This window comes from Larimichthys crocea, chromosome XV (assembly GCF_000972845.2).
Source record: "Larimichthys crocea isolate SSNF chromosome XV, L_crocea_2.0, whole genome shotgun sequence".
Taxonomy (NCBI): Eukaryota; Metazoa; Chordata; class Actinopteri; family Sciaenidae; genus Larimichthys; species Larimichthys crocea.
This window is the reverse complement of record NC_040025.1, coordinates 15,371,953-15,391,863: the sequence shown is the minus strand read 5'-3', so window position 1 is coordinate 15,391,863 and position 19,911 is coordinate 15,371,953. Positions and strand designations below refer to the sequence as shown.

The following is a 19,911-nucleotide window of genomic DNA, read 5'->3' as shown; positions in this document are numbered from 1 at the left end:
TATTGACTGAACCACAATTTGTAGAGTCATCTCAATGTTTAGGGTTGTAAAATGAAACTATTCAGTGGACTGTACATGAACATTTCCTAAGGGCAGCTCTTTCCCTCTCATTTCTCGCTCCACATCATTTACTAGCAAACCATAAAGTGAGTTATGTTTTCCTGTTTATCAGTTATCAGTAGGTGTCACTGATTATTACCGTCGAACATTCAACAACGTTTGATGGTAATCATTTCTTAGTTTGAATTTCTGAGAAAAATCTGACATGCAGATGGTGTTTCAGAAGCCAGTCTTTAGTTTGGGTGGCAACCTTTTAGCCTTAAAATGAGTCATTAGGTTAGTCTGAATATAATAAGATTTACCTCTATAGCGCAGCCTAACCAAGTAACTCAGCATGTTACAAAAGCTGAGTTCAACTGTATTTAAAGTTGTGCATTTGCTAGATATTGTTAAAATAATTTTCAAATGACCATTCAATAAGGAAGACTGGATTCGAAGTATCAAAGTTTAAGTTGAATTTATTATTCTTGTACAAGAAGGAGTGTTTAACAGTGCAACACACAAGAGGGGTTACAGAGAAAAAGGCTTCACGAAGAGCCTTGACAGTTTAAATACACTCTTTAGTGGGCTGTTTCAGACACCTCTCCATAGATATCAACCGCATCATAACGTCATTTTCAATTCCCTAATCGGTAGCCAGCAGAAGATCCCTTAGTCTAAACGGCACCTCTCTGACCTGTCTCCAACCCTTGTTCTGTTCTGAACTTCCTCTATCTATACATAAAGTTGAACTTTACCTCTCCCTGCCAGCCTAAAAACGTTAATAAAGGAAGGTTCCCACAAGACATGTGTGATTACATGATTTAAAAACATCTGAACCCTAGTATAATCCTAATTTTTACAACAGATATGAGAAAGTCAATCACTATAATTTAATTTAGAATTTAAATAAAATACAACTGATACACTTTTTTTTATAGATAGTTCTGCTGTGTGCCTGTCTGGAGTGAAAAACTGCACCCTTAGTTCTCAGTTTCTTATTTTGTTTTTTATTCTTGCTTTTTAATATTCAGCACTGGATCTAAAGATGAGTGTGTTGGTATCTTCACCATGGGTCCATCTGTTGCTGAATCACTCTTCACTGTGGGTTGTAGATCAAAGGTGGACAGAGAAACCAAAAAACATCCTTTAGTCTTCAAGATTACTCAAAGATTTTTGGACAAAGAAAAAAAATAAAGTGAGATATGTGTGTGTGTGTGTGTGTGTGAATGTGCATATTACCAGAGGTACGGCGAGTTTACAGTCAGCGTATCTTCCTCTTCATCAGAGACAGTAATGCCTCGGTAACCCCCTTCTTTGTAGCAGTAATGGATAAATCTGAAAAGACAGCTCAGTGTAAAAGTCAGCTATGTATATGTGAATCCACCCGTCTCCACTGAAAGAGAATCAGACTGATAAAACCTTACTTGTTCCAGACTTCGTCTGTTTTCAAAACTCTCGGGTCTCCAACCACAATCAGTAAGGCTTGTGCTCGGGTCATTGCCACGTTGAACCTCTGAGGGGACAGTTTCAGTTAGTGTGCATGTGAAAAGTTTCATGGAAATCACTTTCTTCTCAGTAATCTGCAGCGAGGTTCTTAGAATTATAAAATGAAGAAAATGTATATTGTTCTTATGTTATTGTGTGGCCGTGTAATGTTTCTCACCTTCTCGTTATCAACAAAGCCTAGAGTGAATCGTTGATTCTGCGAAGTCAGTTTTGGGGCGCTGCGCACTGTAGACATTAGAATCACGTTGTACTCTCTACCCTGAAACTGCTCCACTGAGCCAACCTATGAAAAATATAAATGTCAGGCCCAGTAAGGCTGTTCAAAAGTCTCTCTCAAACACGTTTTGCAACAAACACTTTGTATCTCCATACCAATACGTTTTTCAGGTTTTCCTTCTTGAGATCTTTGTCAGTTAGAAGGGCATTCTGGATTTTCTCCACCTGTTGGCACATAAAAATATGACAACGTTAAGAGTGGTATGCTGGCCAGATGTGGTTATGGTCATTCCAGTGCTCACACGTAACTCATGTGCAAATATCAATTTAGTAATATTGTGCTGCTAAAGTGAAAGGTTGCATGGATGTTGCAAAATAACAGACAACATAAAAACTATATCTTAATGCAATGATAATTCCTGACTTATTACTTATTATTACAATACTATACTTTTTTGGGCATTTTGCTTTACAGTGGAAAAAGAGAGGAAAGGTGTGAGAGGTAAGCTGCATGAAGCGAAGTCTGAAAGCCCAGCTTTTGAAGTCTATAAAATAGATTTCTAAGGTTATTTTCATTATCTAATCTTAATTATATAAAGCTAATCAACTGCTAACCTCTGCCATGATGGTCAGCTTTGCTGTGGGTGAATGGAATATTTACAAATTATTTATAAGCATATCTCTTAACACTTATTTTGATGCTGTTGTTGTCTTCATGGCATCTTGTTGTCGTCTGTAAATTTTGACCATCACCTTGTTGGTTTTGGAACATCTCACCAAAGCGGCTTCTCCAAGATGACACCCATTCAACTGAATGACAGTTGCCCGCCCAGTAGTAGCCAAGTGTCTCTTGAGTATTTCTTTCCTTGGTCTTACCTGTTTGTCCCGACACTTACATGCACATAAAAATAGCTTTTCGAGGCTTGGAAATCATCTTACGAATATTACACATAGATGTTTTAATATAAAAAGTAATAAGTGACCTTATTTGTCATTTGAGGTGTTTTAAAGTTGTGTTTTTATAATGTTGTAGTATGCTGCTGAGCCTCTAGACATGGCAGCAAAGCTGTTTTGTATTGCTGTATCTATTAATATGTTCATGGATTATTGTAATGATATACTCACTTGTTTTCTGTACGGAGCAATGATGCCAATTTCCTTTGGTTTAATTTCCTTTCTATTATTTTTGTGAAGATGGTTAATAAGGGCTTTTAGGTAATCTATCAACACCTCCACCTCTGCCATGTTGAAAAAAGAGGGACACTGATCCTCGCGTTCATTAATACCTGACACTCCATGGAAGATCAAAGGGAAATCCTGAGAAATGGAAAGAGAAATTAGAATCGTGATGGAGATAGAGAGAAAGAGAGAATCTTGTGTGTGTGTGTCAACATTACTTCCTTGGGCAGGCATTCCCATTTGCAGAATAAATCGGACTTCTCTTTTTGAACATAATTCTGAAGTTCTCCTTCATAAAAGAGCTCATTGGGAATTTTCAGAATCGCAGGGTGGGACCTGAGAGGGAGTAAAGAGATCAAAAATATCAAGGAAAACTGTAAACCAGGGACAAGTCAAGACAAAGCATGGACAAGTGGGCGGAAATATCAAAGAGTGATTTGAAACAATCTGTGAAAACATAAAGCAACACATTTAAGCATCGCTATTACTCCACCTGTAGTTCCTGAGTAACTTGGTGACATAGTGATTGTTGAAGCCGTGTGTCTCATGTGACTTGTAAAGGCTGTTGTTGCTCATCAGACGCTCCAACAGCGACACACCTGAGGTAAAAAAAATAATACACTGCATTTGGATAGCATTAAAGTTAAAGTTCAATCTTTTCTGAGCTCAACAGATATATTCACTATAGTTTTCATACTTTGTGTTAAAAAACACTTTAATATAGTTTATCTTCACGTTTAAAATTTACACAGTGCTCACCCAAGCCATTTTGCTCTGCTTCTTTGGATGCAATGACGGGGCCTAATTGTTTAGGGTCTCCAGCTAGCACTACCTGGCACATCTGTGGGTCCATTAAGCCTGTGGAGCAAACACAGTAAGGGTTAAGGCAATATAGAAAATCAAATACTGTATATAATACAGTAATAATACGAAGCCTTGCTTTGTCACCTGCTATGGGGATGATACACTGTGGTTCTGTAGCCTGGCCTGCCTCATCCACAAAGATATAAGTGTAATGACCTGGTGGAATCCCTCCTGACACCAGCCTGAAAAGAGAGAGATGATCCTTATGTGTAAATGACTTGAAATTGTAGTGACAAGTGTTTTTTGACATGAGGGTTTCATAACTTTCTTGTATTGAAGACTTAGAAACAAAGCTCCAATGACAACTACATGTTACAGTACAGTGTGAGCACTGTGGATGTACCAGACATTAATGTCTGTAACTGTGAGAGTGTAAAATAGAGAATACCATGTCATATGAAACAGCCTTGCTCTGTGAACATTTGCTTTATAGACTCAAATAAAGTTGCATTGACTTGACCATTCAAGTGGATCTGAAGATGTAATTTGGAAAAGATGTAATGTTTACAATGATACTGAAAATAATGCTGAAATTTTTACATGTTTTGGCTACTGCTTAGTGTTAGCCAGGAAGATGATACAAGGAACTTCAAGCAACAGTATTGAGCTGAAACTGGCACACCCACATGGAATGGTGTTTTTTCTGCTTTGACATGTCAAAATATTTTTATCTTATGTGCTATTTAAAGAGAATAATAAGAAACATGGAAACATATTTTTGTTGTAAATGTAACAGTACAATTTAAATGCAGATTAAAATAGTAATCCACTGCATAAAATACTATACCTGCCCGCAGTAAACAGAGTGGTGACCATGATCTTATATTTCATCAGCTCCCGTTTAGGGGGAATTAAAAATGTTAGTTTTTCATGGTTCAGGTTGCAGTTCCACTATAGAAAAACACAAAACACATACAGTACACTTAGATATGCAGAGGCAGGAGTTGACTAGACTATACTGCCTCTCTAATAATTCCTTGTTTCATAGTTAGACATACATGTTGGAGTAGGACTTAAAAATTTAGAACAATAGGATATCAGAGATCACAAATCTGTTATGTACTGGTATGCATTTCTGGATCTTCATAAACAACCCTTGTTAGAAACCCTGGCATATGTGATTTCTTGCCAAATATTTGTGTTGTCTCACATGCTAATGCCTTAATGTGTTTTTTTGAGGAAATGCGTCAAAAAAAAGAAAGAAAGAATCCAGACCTCTATCTTTTGGGGAATATTTGTCAGAGACGCGCTCAGGGCGTACAAGCGATACGCCTGGTATTCTTCAAATTTGTTCTTGAATTTTTCGAGAAGCTTCTCAAAGAGATGATCAGTTGCACTGTTGGTAGGAGCGCAAACCAGGATTTTGCACGATGCCTGAGTTTCCACTATCTGCTTGATGGCATTCACCAAAGTCATTGTTTTTCCTGACCAACACATGGAAAATACGTTATTCTGAATGTTAATAAAATGAATACTTAAGCATTAGGTGGCATTCACATACACATTTATGTATAGTACCTGTACCAGGTGGACCGAATACTACATAAGGGGCAGGTTTTGCAGAAGCATCTACAATGTGTTGAATGGCAATGCGCTGCTCTGTGTTGACCTTGAGCTTTGACAGCCTGATGACAGAGAGACAAGTGTACAGGAATAATATCAGAGCTGAGTCACAGTTAAGGCTGTCATGAAAACATGAGGGCACAGGTGGAATATGAGGCACACTGCTAGTAAGACAGTACTGAAGTAGGACCTTGTTTGTATTGCATGTTTTGAATGTTTTTCCTGGTTCTGACCTGTGTACAGGTGAATGGTGAGAGGAAGGTTTTTCAGTAGGGAAGAGCACATCCTTCAGTTTCTCCTTAGAAAACTGCCCTGCTGCTCTATGCTGCATACGCAGGGTTGTACGGTTGACGACAAAGTTAACCCTGAACCTCATATCGTCCTTAAAACGATAGGTGAAACTGCATTCAAAGTCACATGTTTAGTATTATGGATTGAACAACTTAACAGATTGCTAAACATAGGGTGAGAAAGAGAGAGACTGAAACCAAAAAAGCATTTTAGTAATAAGTAATAATAATAAGATCCAGAGCGTGATCATTGGTCATTGTAATTTGTATCTTTTTTTCCCACTACATTTGTCAGAACCACAGAGACAACAACCAAGACAAAAAGGTATGAATGTATTTCAGTTGAGCCTTAAACTTGTCACAGGAAAGCAGCGCCAACCTGTAAATTAAACTTGTAACTAATAATGATAACAGTAGTGAAACAAGAGGTTTTCAGACAACTGACTGTCCCAGAGCCTGCCTGCTAAATTGTTGGTTCGGTGGTGCAACCCCTGGTACAAAATGTTAAGTTTACCAATGTACTGTATTTTTTTGAAATTTAACTCTTCTGTGGCTATGCGGAAAATATCTTATAATGTCATATCGCATATTTTTGAGCAATTAAGCACTTCAAATCTAAAGGCACAAATATCACCAGACAAACCTCTTTTTGTGTTTAGACACTTATCTGTTCTCACCATTCATCGAAATGCATGTAGACCTGCTTCGGATCCGCATGCAGGACGTAGCCTTTGTATAGTGTATTTTTACTACCTCCTAACTGGTTTAAAAAAAAGACATGTGCGTCGTTGTTGGACAGCCTTATGGGTGATTCTGTACAGCCATCTGAAATCTGATGACACAAAATTTTAAAAAAAGTTTATGTGCAACAGTTTTCCAGTTTTCCAGCCACTGCAAAGGCAGTTGTAAGTCTTTATGTTATATTGTGTGTGTGTCAGTGTGATGCATTACCTGCATAATGAAAATGTTTGGGTTTTTTTCGTGTCTGCACAAGGGCACATTATCCCGGTTGAATTTCTTGAACTCTTTCTTCAGCTGGTGCTCCTCGAGATGAAGCAGCAAGCCGAACTTCTTGGAATAGTTTTTCAAGTCCAGAGGTTTCTCCAATGACCTAACATTCACAATGAAAACTGGATCAATTCTACAGGTGCGGCAGATGTGTAAAGTTATAAAATTATGGCAACATGTTTCATGTCCTAAATGCATATGGCTCTTTGTGGCATTTTTATTTTACTTACTACAGATCAGCCTAGGTAGATTGACTCTTCTCCATTTATGTATATAATCTCACATATACCCTTCAAACCAGTATCCTTAACACACTGGCCTTTTTCAGGTCAATAAAAACTGTCTGTCACGATAAAAATTGTTGTGTAGAAGAATAATGATCATATAGTGAATCGCTTGATGTATACTACTACAGTGAGTCATTTGGAGAACTTCTCTTTAGAACGAGACTATTTCAAATATGAGTCAATATTTAATAATAAACAAATTTTCCTTTAAACGAGAAGTTAGGAATATCTCATATAATATATTGCCCTGACATGTGTTTGGTTGTTAATGAAGTTTCATATTTACTGGATAAAAACCTGAATTGGATTACCTCAATGCAATCAATTAAATTGGCTTCTCACCTTCTCATGGTATGTTTTTGTGTGTGCATGTGACAATACATACTTGTACTTGTTTTTCATATGTCTGGGCAGCGGATAATCATTCAAAGGCACCACAAACTTAAGGAGTACCAGAGGACTGGAGTGGAAAAACAAAGTCAGAACAGAGGACAGTGATAAAGTTAGATGACTAACACAACTAGTAACCGACACTGAACATGTTGCAATCTGCAGTATATAAATTGGGATGGGTGATACAGTGGGAACCAAAAGACAATATAACTGATATTCTGTCATTCAGGGAACTATTTCACAGTCATGGAAATTTCTGTAAATTAGATTTTTGTCCAAAAAAGGGCCATTAGAGAAAGTATTTGCCAAGAGAATCTCAATTTTGTAATAGATAAGAAAAAGTACTGTATGCAATGATACCAGAAGTAATAATGTACAGCATAATCATCACATTTACACAGATAACATGAAAATGACATGATAATAACTTGTCATACCATCCACTGGGGATCTTCAGGTCACACGATGAGTCTGTGTCTTTGGGGCAGGGCTCTTCACTAACCAATGTCCGATGTGTGACTTCCAAGAGGCGCATTATCTGAAACTTATTTGAGGACTGCTGGCATGTTTCAAACTTAAACATCAATAACTTTTCATAGACGCCAGCGTGGTCAGAGTAGAAATGGACCTTAATTTTATATGTGTCTCCTAGAAACAACATGGGACAAAAGAAGAATAAATTAGGTATATACTGTATGTAGTAATTTAAAGTAATTTAAAATATATATTTCAATGCTGGAGATGTTTTGTCATTTCTAAAAATAAAACACATTTATTATACACCACATGACACACAATAACTTGTTTTCCTTGTGCTGTGCCTAACCTAACCTAATGAATGCCTGGAGGAATTTGCAAAAGGATCATGAACAGTAACTTGTTTCAACTAGACAGAAAATGACACATACTTAATTATGCAAAGGGTCAACACGCCTCTTTGTTGTTTGAAGTTTTGAATTCCGTTTGTTTTACGTGTACTATGTGGGTTGGGTGAGCCTTTGTTTTTTGGGTTTCACTAAATCCCCAAATCAAGAAATATTATGCACAGTCACTCCCTGTTTGTTTTTTCTCCCTGTGAATCAGAAATTAAGAATGGTGTATATAATACGCACTATTGCTGGAAACCTAATTGACACTGTTATATTATAACAACAACAACCACTGAAAACCATATAGACCCCTTTTGCAGATTGTGTGTGTCTTCTCCATACCTGGTGCAAGAACATGTCGCTTGACAGTCTTGACAATGTTTTCGTGATAGTCTTTCACAGTGAAAATGTTCTTTATGAGGTCAGAAGTCCAAAAAGTTAAATAAACCGTTGTGACACCAGAGTTCTTCACAGTGAATGGCACAACTGTCTGTTGGGCAGGAAACATGTTATATGCAAACTGTCAGTATTATCACTGCAGCTAGAGGCAAATGCATATCCAAACACACACACAAGCATACACACACACACAACTCACTATCACACATACAGCATGTTACTGGAGCTATTACAAACCCTGCTTTGTGAAATTTACCTAGATAGGATTAAGAATGGTTTCACAGGGGTGTGTATGCTGATATTTGTTCAATATTATAAGTCATGACAACTGATAAACTCGTGTTTGCAATGAGGAGACCTAAATGTTTGACAAACAAAGATTTAATTATTCTACATTATGGCTTTTACTCATACTTAATGCAAATGCACAACATTATGGCATTATTAGTATCATTAACAATCTCACAGGCTCCTGGTTGGTCATCAACAACCACGACTAGTCCTAGGCCACATAGTCTCACCTTGTTTTCGGACACAGTGAGGCAGATCTTCTCGTCTGTTGACACAGGGTCTGAGGTGATTGTGATATCATACATATTGGGGATTAGCTGAGTCCTGTAACAGAGAGGACAAGATACAAGACAAGTAATACAAGGCTTGTTTGAAATTACATTACACATAAAACAATCTTCCAAACAGGTATGATACTTCTGATTGATTACACTTCAGAAGTAATGGAGCACAGCAGCTCCCTGCCTTGGGTGCTAAACCAAGATTAGCTAAAGAAATACAGCCTGTACAAGAGGTAGAATCAACGTAAATGCCAGCCAACAGAGAGAAGACAAGCAGATGCACAATGAAGGATGGCACCTGTCTTCACAGCCCTTAACCACATCACAGGGAGGTTGGTTAGGCTGGTTAGGTTTGCAGGCTTTGCAGTATTTATACTTAATGTGTCTGTCACAGCTGTTAGGAAAACCCCAGGTTATGAGCAGTTACTTAGAGCAGTTAGTAACTTATTACTAGGCATTTGAATATGAACACAAATTCTTTCAAAAATCCTATTCTATGTGGAAAATAACTTATCTTTGCTGTATAACAAGCAAAACTGCTTTCAGACAGAGAAGATAGTAGAAATGGGCCAACTGGCGACTTGTCTAGTGGATTTTTATCTCTCATACTTTGAAATGTACATAATTTCAGCGCTGCGTTGTGTGCTGTGTGATCACCTGAACAGAAGTAAATTCATTTATTATTATCAACTTTAGAAACAGAATCAAATCTAAACAAAATGGTACCTTTAAATATCAGTAAATACAATTCAAAATCTGTCTGAGCTTCAGAGGTCTAATTGAAAGCTTTCTTACCTGTATTGCTGGAATAACGTTGCCATTTTAAAATGGGCTCCAATCTGTTGGAGGTTCTGCTGAGCCATCTGTTCTTCATCATTGACTGTATTTCGTGGCCCATTCAGGTGACCAGATTTTCCTGGTCCTCTGGTCCGGACAGGCCGTACTGCAGGCATTATCTCTGGCTGCAGTCACTGCTGGTGGAGTAAACTTATTAGGTCCTGATTGTGCTGAAATAAAAAAAAAGAACCAGTAATGTTCATAAACTCACTGTCTCAAGTATGAGTTATGATTATAGCAAAATCCCTAAGCCCTATGTGAGGATGTCATGGTGATGTCAAACCTACCATCAAAACACTGCTACACTACTACTAACACAACTGCAAGCAACAAGTACAGTATAGTACACTTAACCCTATGATAGAGAATACAAAATTATTAAACAGAGTAAGTTAAAGCTTTAGCTTTGTCCATTGTTAATTAATGTTTTAACCCATTATAAAATTTAATGTTTTGGAATTATTGCAAGTGGTGCTATCAGTAATAGTATATATACTATATAGTACATATAAATATAGGCCTAGATATAATATCTCATTGTATTAATATTATTATGGAGAGCCAGAAATACAGTTATATTTCACTACCAACAATCAATGCCAAGTAGTTAGCCAGCTGCAAGTTGTTGCTACATTTATCCACTAGGTGTAGTAACTGCTAACTAATAAAAAGTATAAGATAACTCAGTGTAGGCAGTGTTTTATTTTCAACAGTTTAAATTAAACATTTAGTTAGGTAATATTTGTAAAAAACAAAACAAAACAACAACAACAACAACAACAAAAAGATAGCATGTTGAATCTACTCGCTAAACTTGATCTCAAGCACAACAAACGACAGTATAGTATTATATTACAATATATATATATATCATATTTAGCAAATATATACAGTAGTTTAACTTACCCTTTAGCTGACAGGTGGCAGAGTGGGAGACTAGGCTGGCAAAGTGAATTTAAATGAGAGTTTTGTTTTGAAGACAAACATATTTCCAGGATGACTGTGGTGTATCCTAGCTACAAAAAGTGATGCAGGTGTTACGCTGAAATTTGTTTCCCCTGCAAATGATGTCCCCTTATGAGCGGTTTCCCCGTAGCGTTGCACTGTGTTTGGGGGTTAAGAATTAAGCTAGTTTATGGTTTAGGGAGCAGAGACGACTGGCTACGGTTAGGTGAGATTAGTTTTGTGAGGAGAAACCATAGAGAGAAACAAAAACCGATGGTTTTCACAGTACTCCAAACTGCAATGTTGTGGAAATTAATTGTCCCGCGCATGCGTAGGAGAGAGCGGACCAACGATAGTGTATCACAAGACATGATTGCTACAACAAGTTACGACACTGTCACGTTCAAATAAGGGATAAAATCTTAAAAGTGGAAGATGTTTGTTACAGAAAGCTTCACTAAAACACTTTGAAATCCTACTCCGAGGTTGGTATATTCAGTATTTGTATGAGTTGGAGTGTTTTTGAGTGTGCAGAAGCAGAACTACAAACAGGGCCGTGTTTTGTAGTTCTACCTATAGTTCTCGCATAAAGCAGACCAAAAAAAATGTATGTTTGAGTTAATGTTTGTTCATGTCTTTGAGATATTAATTTCAGCTGAAGGCCTTGTCTTTCGACTACAGAAATTAAAAGGATATTTTAACCATAGCTTTTCAGAGGTAAATTGTACTACCTGGTGGCACAGAGCAGGTTGAACCATGATGGTCAATGACTCTGTCACAGCTGGTTTATGTTTGACCCATTGACCAGACACTGTTATCTTTGGTCTGACTCATGTTTCAGATCCTTGCCCACTAGAGGGCAACGCAGGCCTATTTTAGCTCAAGCACACACTATAGGACAGGCGTGTCCAAAGTACGGCCCGGGGGCAAATCACGGCCCGCGGTCAGATTTCATGCGGCCCGAAGCTTTATTTTTAAAACATATTATTTATGGCCTGCTAGGATTGTCAGATAATGTATGCCTGGCTTTTTTTTTTTTTTTGGTTGACATAACACAGCATTTTGAACCTTTAAGGACAAAACTGCTGGTGTTACATATCTGTAGATGTGACACAAAATATTACTTTCTGAATGATTTTGTTAAAGACAAGAGCAAGAGTGATACGTTTTAAACTGAAATGTTAAGAGACTTTGCATTACTCATAATAAGTCATGTTTAGAATGAACATTAGGTGAATATTTGTATCAACTTCATGCAAGTTGATCGTATTGCATACAATTTATTCTTTGTTATCTGACTCCAGATGTGAAAGAAAGGAAGAGCTGGTTTTTAGATTTGTTCACACCTGATTGGCATAGATTTGGTGACATTGTCATTTTTCTTTTTTTAAAGATAATTTTGACAATGAAAACAAAATGGTTAGAGAACAGTGCATTTGTATGTCATTTTTATTGGTATTTTTTCATTTTTAAAATGTTGCAACATGAATGCAACATAAATTCATTTTGACTTGATTAAATTTGGTTTCTTTACACTTTTTGGTAACACTATAATATTTCTGTCATTTCTATCATTTAAATGTGTGTTTTTCTGGTGTGGTATATTTATTATATTTGTCAAGATATGTCTTCATAAAGAGAGCATCACTGGGTGCTGTTATAATTGTTAATACACTCACTAGTAAAATCAGTCACACAAAACACAGAGCCTCAAAGTAGCTGTCAAACCAGGTTAGGTGTGTCTTATGTTGTGACGTTTAACAGTAAGCAGTAAGAGGGATCAGATAAGGAAGAACTATTAAAATCATTATTTTATTGTTACTTTATTTAAGTGTTTAGCTCATATTTCAAGATTCAAGATTTCTATATTGTCATTTCACAAAATCCAATCAAACAAGTGTGCAGAATTTTGTAAGTACGTGCATGTTTAGGTATAACAATATGTGCAAAACTTCCTCGGGAGCAATGGAGGGTTTGGTAAAACTATATGCTGGTTGTATTGTACATTTTGCAGTTTAGGAGGGTTTAGTTTGCGTGTGTGTATCTGGGCGTAGGAGGTGTCTGCTGATGACTGAAGAAAGTTGGAAGTGGACAAATGAGGATTAGAGGAACAGGGGGATGGGTTTGTTTGACACAAAATCTCCAGAACAACCAGAGGTGTTTGTTTATCCTGATTAGTGTTAGTGCTGTACATGTGTCTGTTTGTGTGTGTGTTTCTGTCAGCCTCCTATCTGTCTGCCTATCCTTGTTTGTGTTTGAAGAGTGCGCGATGACTCAGCCGTCCAGATTGTTTTACTGTACTGATCTGTCATCAGTCCTGCTGTGTCGACAGTTGACTCAGTGATCATCTCGCTGTCCTGTCGGCTATGACCCCACATGAGTCAGAATCACACCCAGACGGCAGAGCTTGTGTGTGAGACAGAGCGATAATGATAGCGGTGTGCATGTGTAACTGTTTATCAGATGATTTGTCGATGCGTTGTGTGTTCGTGTGCGTGTGTGTCAATGACCCAGAGAGACAGCAATGGCCAAGAAATGACTTAAACGGCCACAGCTGCATTTCCATGGCAACAGGGTGTTTTAATGGAGGGACATTATGGGCTAGAGAGCAGGGTAATGACCGCTCTGGCCGTCGGAATGCCTTGATCTTATCACCATGGCGAGAGGGGATGCTCCCACTTTCTGATGGTCTAATAGCCCCTGCTCTAATAGACAGACAGCCTGGGCCACTGAGGTCACCCGGAAACATAGGACCACCCCTCCCACACACACACACACACACACTGGAAACTCATAACTCTGCTTTTCTCACCTTAACAGTGTTAACTGTTTTCTGGCGATGCATTTCATATCAGGCTCTTCCCTATTACAACAGTGCCTTTCTGACAGATGGGCTGCATGTAAGCAAGCATAGCCTATTTGTGATGGAAATATAATCAAAGGTGCGTTTCTCCCAGGAGAGGAAGAAACAAGGGAATGGATGAGGAGAGAGCAGAAGAGCGATAAGAGCTTGTTGAAAACCTGTTAATAGAAGAATGGCCTGTCACTGTTTTGGCACCCTCACACACTCTCGTACTCGCATACCCTCCCGAGTCTCACACAGCACGGTGGAGTGTATACATGGACAAATCCTATAAGTCCATTTGAATACCACAACAGTCTTCTTCTAATCTGTTTGTTTGAAATTTGTGATGAATCGGCAATTTTCAGCGGACCCAACGCAGGCCCACACCTATTTGTCCATGTTAAGGGTTGAGTTATTTCTTAACATGATTGGGTGGATGCCAGGGCAGGAGTGTGTGTGTGTGTGCGTGTGTGTGTGAATGAATGTTCCTCTTTATCTCACTCAATGAGTGAGTGGAGGTTGGCTGTAAGGCTATCTGTCCCTCTCAGACACCCCATCCGTCTCTGTCACTGTGTTTGCAGCCTGCACACAGACACACACACACAGTGACGTTACCTTCATTAGATAGTGATATTGCCCCAGTGCCGCGTTATTATGTATTTGATGCAAGCCAGGCCAAAAATTACAGTAATGAGTGACTAAAGTGAGTTTTTCGGTTGTTTTAATCAAATTTAAAAATTTTGGTTGAATTTATCAAAGTCTCTCTCTCTCTCTCTGTCATGACAGGCACACAGACAGTTCTCAGGGTGAGTGCTGCGCCTGTGCTGAAGTGTCCCATTGAGCTTGCTGAAGTGGACTTATCTCCGACCATCCCTCCTTGCATCTCACTCTTCCCTGGATCTAGACAGGGCTGAAGCGCCACACTCACCCTGCTCTCTTCACACCAGAGAGGCCTCTCTCTTCTTCTGGGCTCTGTCTCACACTTTACAGCCCCTCAACCACACATCCTCCTTGCAGTTGGCAGAGTGCTGCTTGATACTCAAGGTAATGATCTTGTGTGTGTGAGGTCTGCGTGAGGACAGTTGATGGCGATGGTGATGATGTTGACAGAAATATTGATGCTACCGCTAAAGATACTGCTTATTCTGAGTTGACGCTCAAGACACACAATCAGGAAGAGAGACATAAAACTTGAGTGTTTGCTACCAATCTTCACATTTAAAGATAACCACAGTGGAGTGATGGAAGGAAATAAGGGAGAGAGAGCTGCAGCAAAGGTCCATGGGAGGATTTGAAGCAGGGACATTGCTCCCAAATATATTGAAATAAGCCAAACACATTTTTAAGTGGAGAGGTACTTACAGAGTGGCCAGAGCATGTGCACATGTTGTACCACTATCAGTTGTAATAGTGTAGAGTAACTACACAGAGATGGCTAAATGTACTTTATACCAACTAGCTGCTGAAAAAGTTTAATATTCCATAGTTATAGCATGTTCTGTTTAGTGCTCAGAACCGTAACATACCATATCACACTTGATAAAAAATCATTATTCTCATTTAATGCATATTCTTTTCCCTCATGTTATCAGATAAGGTGATGTATGGATGCTGTTTTGTCTGTAAGATTATTAGTGCATTCTCTTTTTTTTTTTTTTTGCTTGAAATTGGGTTCACACCCTCCATTTTCAGCTCAGCTGTAGTGCCCAGTTACCAAAGAAATGTGAGGTTATGTCACCTAACGATTAACCGTCACATTGCGTGTTATTCAACTGTAAATATGTAACATAAATTGATTTGACAACTTAAATCACTAAATAAATATGTGCATATTTTTTATTCAAACCAAGGGTCTAAAGTTAGAGAGGTGACAGCCAGAAAGAGACAGGGAGCTGGGGAGAGAGAGTGGTTGAAATCAAACCTGTCCTTAGTACATGGGGTACATGCTCTGCCAGGTGAGCTTCTGGGATGCCCTTTAAAAATGACTGACTTGCACCCCCCAGCTGTGGCTGTATCATTGCAGCTCGGTAGATGATAAGCAGAGCTAATTAACCAAGCTCCTAACACTGTGTTATTATAACCTGCTGTTGCCACGGCTGATTCAGGCGGACTCTTGTGATTGTGGTTTATAGCCAGGATGCATCTTTTGTTGTCAGTGATTGTGGATGCAGCTATGGCTGTGTACTGGTGTGATTATGGCTGTTTTTATGAACTGTGATACTAACTACATGCAAATGACATGGTTGTCCCAGTGTTGCAGTGAAGCTACTGTGCTCTTGTGCTATATTGACACATCTGTCATATAAACAGATCTGCATCAATCCTGTTGATGGTGCTTTCTTAAAGAACGGTCATTGTGCAGCTACTGTAGTCATATCCATAATACCATATATACAACCAAAACTGCAGCATAGCCTGAGCATTAACTATATCCACAGCCACAGCTTCAACCACCTCAGCCGGGCAGAGCAGCTCCAGCTGTGCTCACAGCCTGTGGCTGTATACTGTCAGAGCTCTTCCTTTTGAACCTACAGTACTGAACAATGGATGCTCCTTCTTTCTGTAGGATCTGTGGAGTGTTTCCCTAAACCGGCAGTGTTATAACTGGTCTGGCCCAACACACTATTGTTAGGGAACACAAAACTTGAGTTGAGGTAATGCAAAAGTAGCTCAGGAAGAAAAATCCCATCATGATCCTTCAGGGTCTCCATTAGTTTCACTGTGCTACACACATCACGCTCAGTAAAAACGGATCTAAACTACAAAAGAGAGTTTGACTGGAGGAATTATATACTTTAAAGTTGACATGAGGATGAAAACAACAATGAAAAAATACATCCGCAAGCAGCAATGCGTGAGGTCTACCACCACAAATACATGTTTGAAACACTGCAACTGTCCAGCTTCACTGTGCACACACCCACACACACACACATACTATATACAAACACTAAACACAAGTATATCAGATTAAACAAACAAGAATAAATAGCACATCAATGATATTTTATCTCATTTGTTTAATCTGAACAAAAACCAAAGTGTAAAAACATTACATGGTTTTAAGGGGGGGTCTTGTCACCATGATATTGCCAAGCAATCAGCCAAGACTCTTGCTAGTTACTAAACCCACCTAAGCAATAGTCTGTACAGTCAACATCCATAAAAACCACATGTCATTTTACACTTAAAGGGATAGTTCAGGTTTGTATGAGTAAGTGGGGTTGTATGAGGTACTTAACGCTCAGTACACTCACAGTTTGGAGAAGCATATCCTGGTATGAAAGCAGAGTGAAGCACTGCAGTGGACAGGGTCAGCAGATAAATGTGTTTTAGCCACATAAAAAAGATCAATATAAGTTTAATATTATGCTATAGTAATTATATATCGTGAGTATTATGTTAGCCAGTCAAAAGAAAGCAAGAGATTTTTCATCCATCCATCCATGGATTTAAAGTTGTTAATTTGTTTCACCATTGTCATAATACATATTATTTTTATGTAGCCGCAAATAAATACATTACCTCATTGCTATACAAATATAATGTTAAAACTAGGATGTATCTTTCTTTCACTCGCTCCCAAAACAAATGCACACGCTCGCTACGACACGAGGTGGTGGTGCTCATGGGAAACACTGCCCGCTTTTGTCCACAGGTGCCGCCAAAATCAACACAGAATTAAAGTTCCCTGTGGTTGCTTTAACTCTTAACAATAAAGTGAATACGGGTGTTTCCCAAAACATCAAACAATGTATTAACAATTACATCATGACCTGGACAACAAAGAAATGTGGAGACTTGGATCCATGAATGAAAATTAATTTGTAATTCCAGAGCGTTTTGATGGACATTTGGCCGAGACAGACAAACAGTGTTGTCAGTGAAGATGGAAACTAGCCCATGTACTTTGCAAAGTGCATAAGACAGCATTTGATAAAGTTCCTTGCTGTTTCTGTGTGAGATCATTGCAGCAATTCCTCTATTTGTGCCAAGGACCTCATGCATAGCTTAATACAGTTATGTATTTTTTATGTTGTATTCATCCTCATGTAAAGTATAATCCCTGTATTTTATATTTGTTTCAGTATTTCATCCACCTCTCATTCATGAACTCTTTTCATGTGGGGAAAGAGCTACATTACCAACTAAGCTGATAATCAGTGTAATTTCAGTCAGGGTCCGAACTTTAGTCCGGGTGATGACATCCTTGCATGCATATTCACAGTGGTTAATTGTCTCAGTACGTTTTCCTGCGTGTATAACTGCATGTTGTTTAGTCTGGCATGGTGCATTGTTGTGAAGTGGAATCATGTTTATTGATTTGTTTACCAAGAGCGGGAGGCTTCTCTAGCATAAACAGCTTTCACTGACTCTAAACTATAGGGTTAGGCAGAGTGTGTTGCAGCAGCTGGATTTTTCTGTGCCGGGTGGCCATAATGTCAGATTTCCCCAACTAATCCAAGACACAAACCCCCATCAACATCACCTTCCCTTACAGCACGTTACTCCATCAGATTACATGTTCCTCGTGCTGTTGTTGCTGTATGCGGCTTGGCTCTCTGTGTGGTAAACAGCTGTTGGTGTGTGCTTTAGTGTTTGATAAACACATTAGACTGTTGTTTACTCTCCCCTAAACTATCCCAGCTCAAACACTTCATAGAGATGGAGCTCTGAGCCAATAATGGAGACATAAGCATCGTTGTTATTATTATTATGTTATTATTTTTCTACATTTAGCAGTACCAGGTAGCCAGGATGAAAACCATTTTCTAAGTGTCTTATGTAACTTTGAACATCTTTCTAGTCACTAACTTAAAATTAGCTCACGTGTATACGTGAGTATATTTTTTAAGATATGTTCATGTGTTGGGTGTATGATATATAATGTACATATAGTACAGTGATTAGCATGCCTGCATGAGAGGAGCAGTTTAAGGTAAGGTGTAAGGTGTGTAAGGTCAATCACAGTCAATCAGTAGATGGCTGGAGGAGGATGGGGATGTGATAGTACCAAAATATGGTGTGTTGTGTCCCAGCCTCTCTGGCTGACAGTGGGTACAATTAAAATTCCACATTTCCTTCAGTCATTGGGACATAACTATAACTTCTCTCCCGTGCTGTGGTCTGTAATTAAAATCAGTTTTGCTTTACCCTCACATAATGTATGTTGCTTTCTCCAAATGTAGGTAGCCAGATTTACCTCCGATTTCAAAATAAAAGGTCAAATCATTTGTTGGTGCAGATATATTAGCAGTAACAGTAAAAATTGTATTGATGCGGGAATAGGAAAAAAATTCTAGATATTTAAGATCAGAATCCAGCTGTACAGTAGGTCTTTTAGCATTAACGCTGGTTTAAACTGTGTGAAAGTTCTATTATACTTGATTGAATTATCTTCTTACAGAGAGCAGGAGGCTGAAGCATAAACAACAGTGAATGGAGAGAGGGACAGATGAGATTCCCTCTGTTTTTGTTATACCAGCACTTTATTGTAAAACTGAAATGATATTGTTCCCGTGGCAGCTCTGTGTAAATGTTTTGTGCGCTGTATTCCTCCATTTAATGCAGAGCGCCTGCTCTGTTTACCACTGTTTACTGAGCGACTGAGGCTACTGTACTGTGTCCTTGCTCTCGATCAGCTGTCTCAGTGCTGGTACAAGGTGGAGCCCAGTCGTGGGTAGTGTGGAGACTTGTTACTCAGCATGCTGATTGTAAAAAAAAACACACATATGAAACTAAAGATAATGCCAAGTTTCTATAATTCTACGTCTGGGCTAACAGGAGTATACAGTATATTAGAGGACGATGAGCAGAAAAAATGAAAATTGGAGAAGGCTGCACCTCCAAACACAAACAAGACAGTCTCCTGCATTCCACATAGAGAATGTTTGTTTGTGTGGTGTTAGTTGGGAATTCGATACGAGTGAATTTATGTATATCTTCAGTGGTTTGTGTTTTTAAAGGTGAGGATTCTTGGAGACTGCGAGTGGGACATTGCCTCCAGTGATGTGGTAAACACATCTACTCCACTCTAAGCAACAATAAACACACAGTTGTGAACATGTTTGAGTGCAGGTAGACACTCTAGTAGAT

At 38.6% G+C, this 19,911-nt stretch overlaps 1 protein-coding gene and 1 long non-coding RNA gene across 4 annotated transcripts in view; one reads left to right on the top strand and one right to left on the bottom strand.

Moving 5' to 3' along the window:
* Window positions 1–1,029: 1,029 nt before the first annotated feature.
* On the bottom strand, window positions 1,030–11,049 carry LOC104933341 (putative helicase mov-10-B.1). 3 transcript variants are annotated; one of them, XM_010748761.3, is made up of 22 exons: window positions 10,932–11,049; window positions 9,984–10,195; window positions 9,138–9,231; window positions 8,560–8,707; window positions 7,786–7,996; window positions 7,341–7,415; window positions 6,612–6,771; window positions 6,338–6,492; window positions 5,604–5,771; window positions 5,326–5,432; window positions 5,023–5,231; window positions 4,595–4,698; window positions 3,892–3,989; window positions 3,703–3,801; window positions 3,437–3,542; window positions 3,162–3,279; window positions 2,890–3,081; window positions 1,921–1,989; window positions 1,706–1,831; window positions 1,467–1,555; window positions 1,282–1,377; window positions 1,030–1,141 (listed from the first exon to the last, which is right to left on the bottom strand). In XM_010748761.3, the coding sequence occupies exons 2-22, from the start codon at window positions 10,139–10,141 to the stop codon at window positions 1,132–1,134; spliced, it is 2,592 nt and encodes an 863-aa protein (XP_010747063.3). In that variant the 5' UTR covers window positions 10,142–10,195; window positions 10,932–11,049; the 3' UTR covers window positions 1,030–1,131. The 3 variants fall into 3 exon arrangements, with proteins under 3 accessions (XP_010747063.3, XP_019123057.2, XP_019123056.2); XM_019267512.2 differs by having other exon boundaries at window positions 9,984–10,162; window positions 10,932–11,041; XM_019267511.2 differs by having other exon boundaries at window positions 9,984–10,159; window positions 10,932–11,040.
* Window positions 11,050–11,338: 289 nt separating this feature from the next.
* The window catches only part of LOC113747710 (uncharacterized), a 16,435-nt gene continuing 7,862 nt past the window's right edge, over window positions 11,339–19,911 (top strand). The window contains exons 1-2 of the long non-coding RNA XR_003463828.1: window positions 11,339–11,455; window positions 14,602–14,859. This is a non-coding gene — a long non-coding RNA (uncharacterized LOC113747710). The remainder of the gene's footprint in view (window positions 11,456–14,601; window positions 14,860–19,911) is intronic.

What these genes read in the sequence shown, in the direction of transcription:
- LOC104933341 (XM_010748761.3), bottom strand. Translation starts at nt 10,141, where the DNA reads ATGCCTGCAGTACGGCCTGTCCGGACCAGAGGACCAGGAAAATCTGGT. An exon ending in ACGTTATTCCAGCAATACAG is followed by an intron (nt 9,232 to 9,983) that starts GTAAGAAAGCTT and finishes TCTCTGTTACAG; the next exon opens with GACTCAGCTAATCCCCAATA. An exon ending in CACCATTCACCTGTACACAG is followed by an intron (nt 5,433 to 5,603) that starts GTCAGAACCAGG and finishes CTCTGTCATCAG; the next exon opens with GCTGTCAAAGCTCAAGGTCA.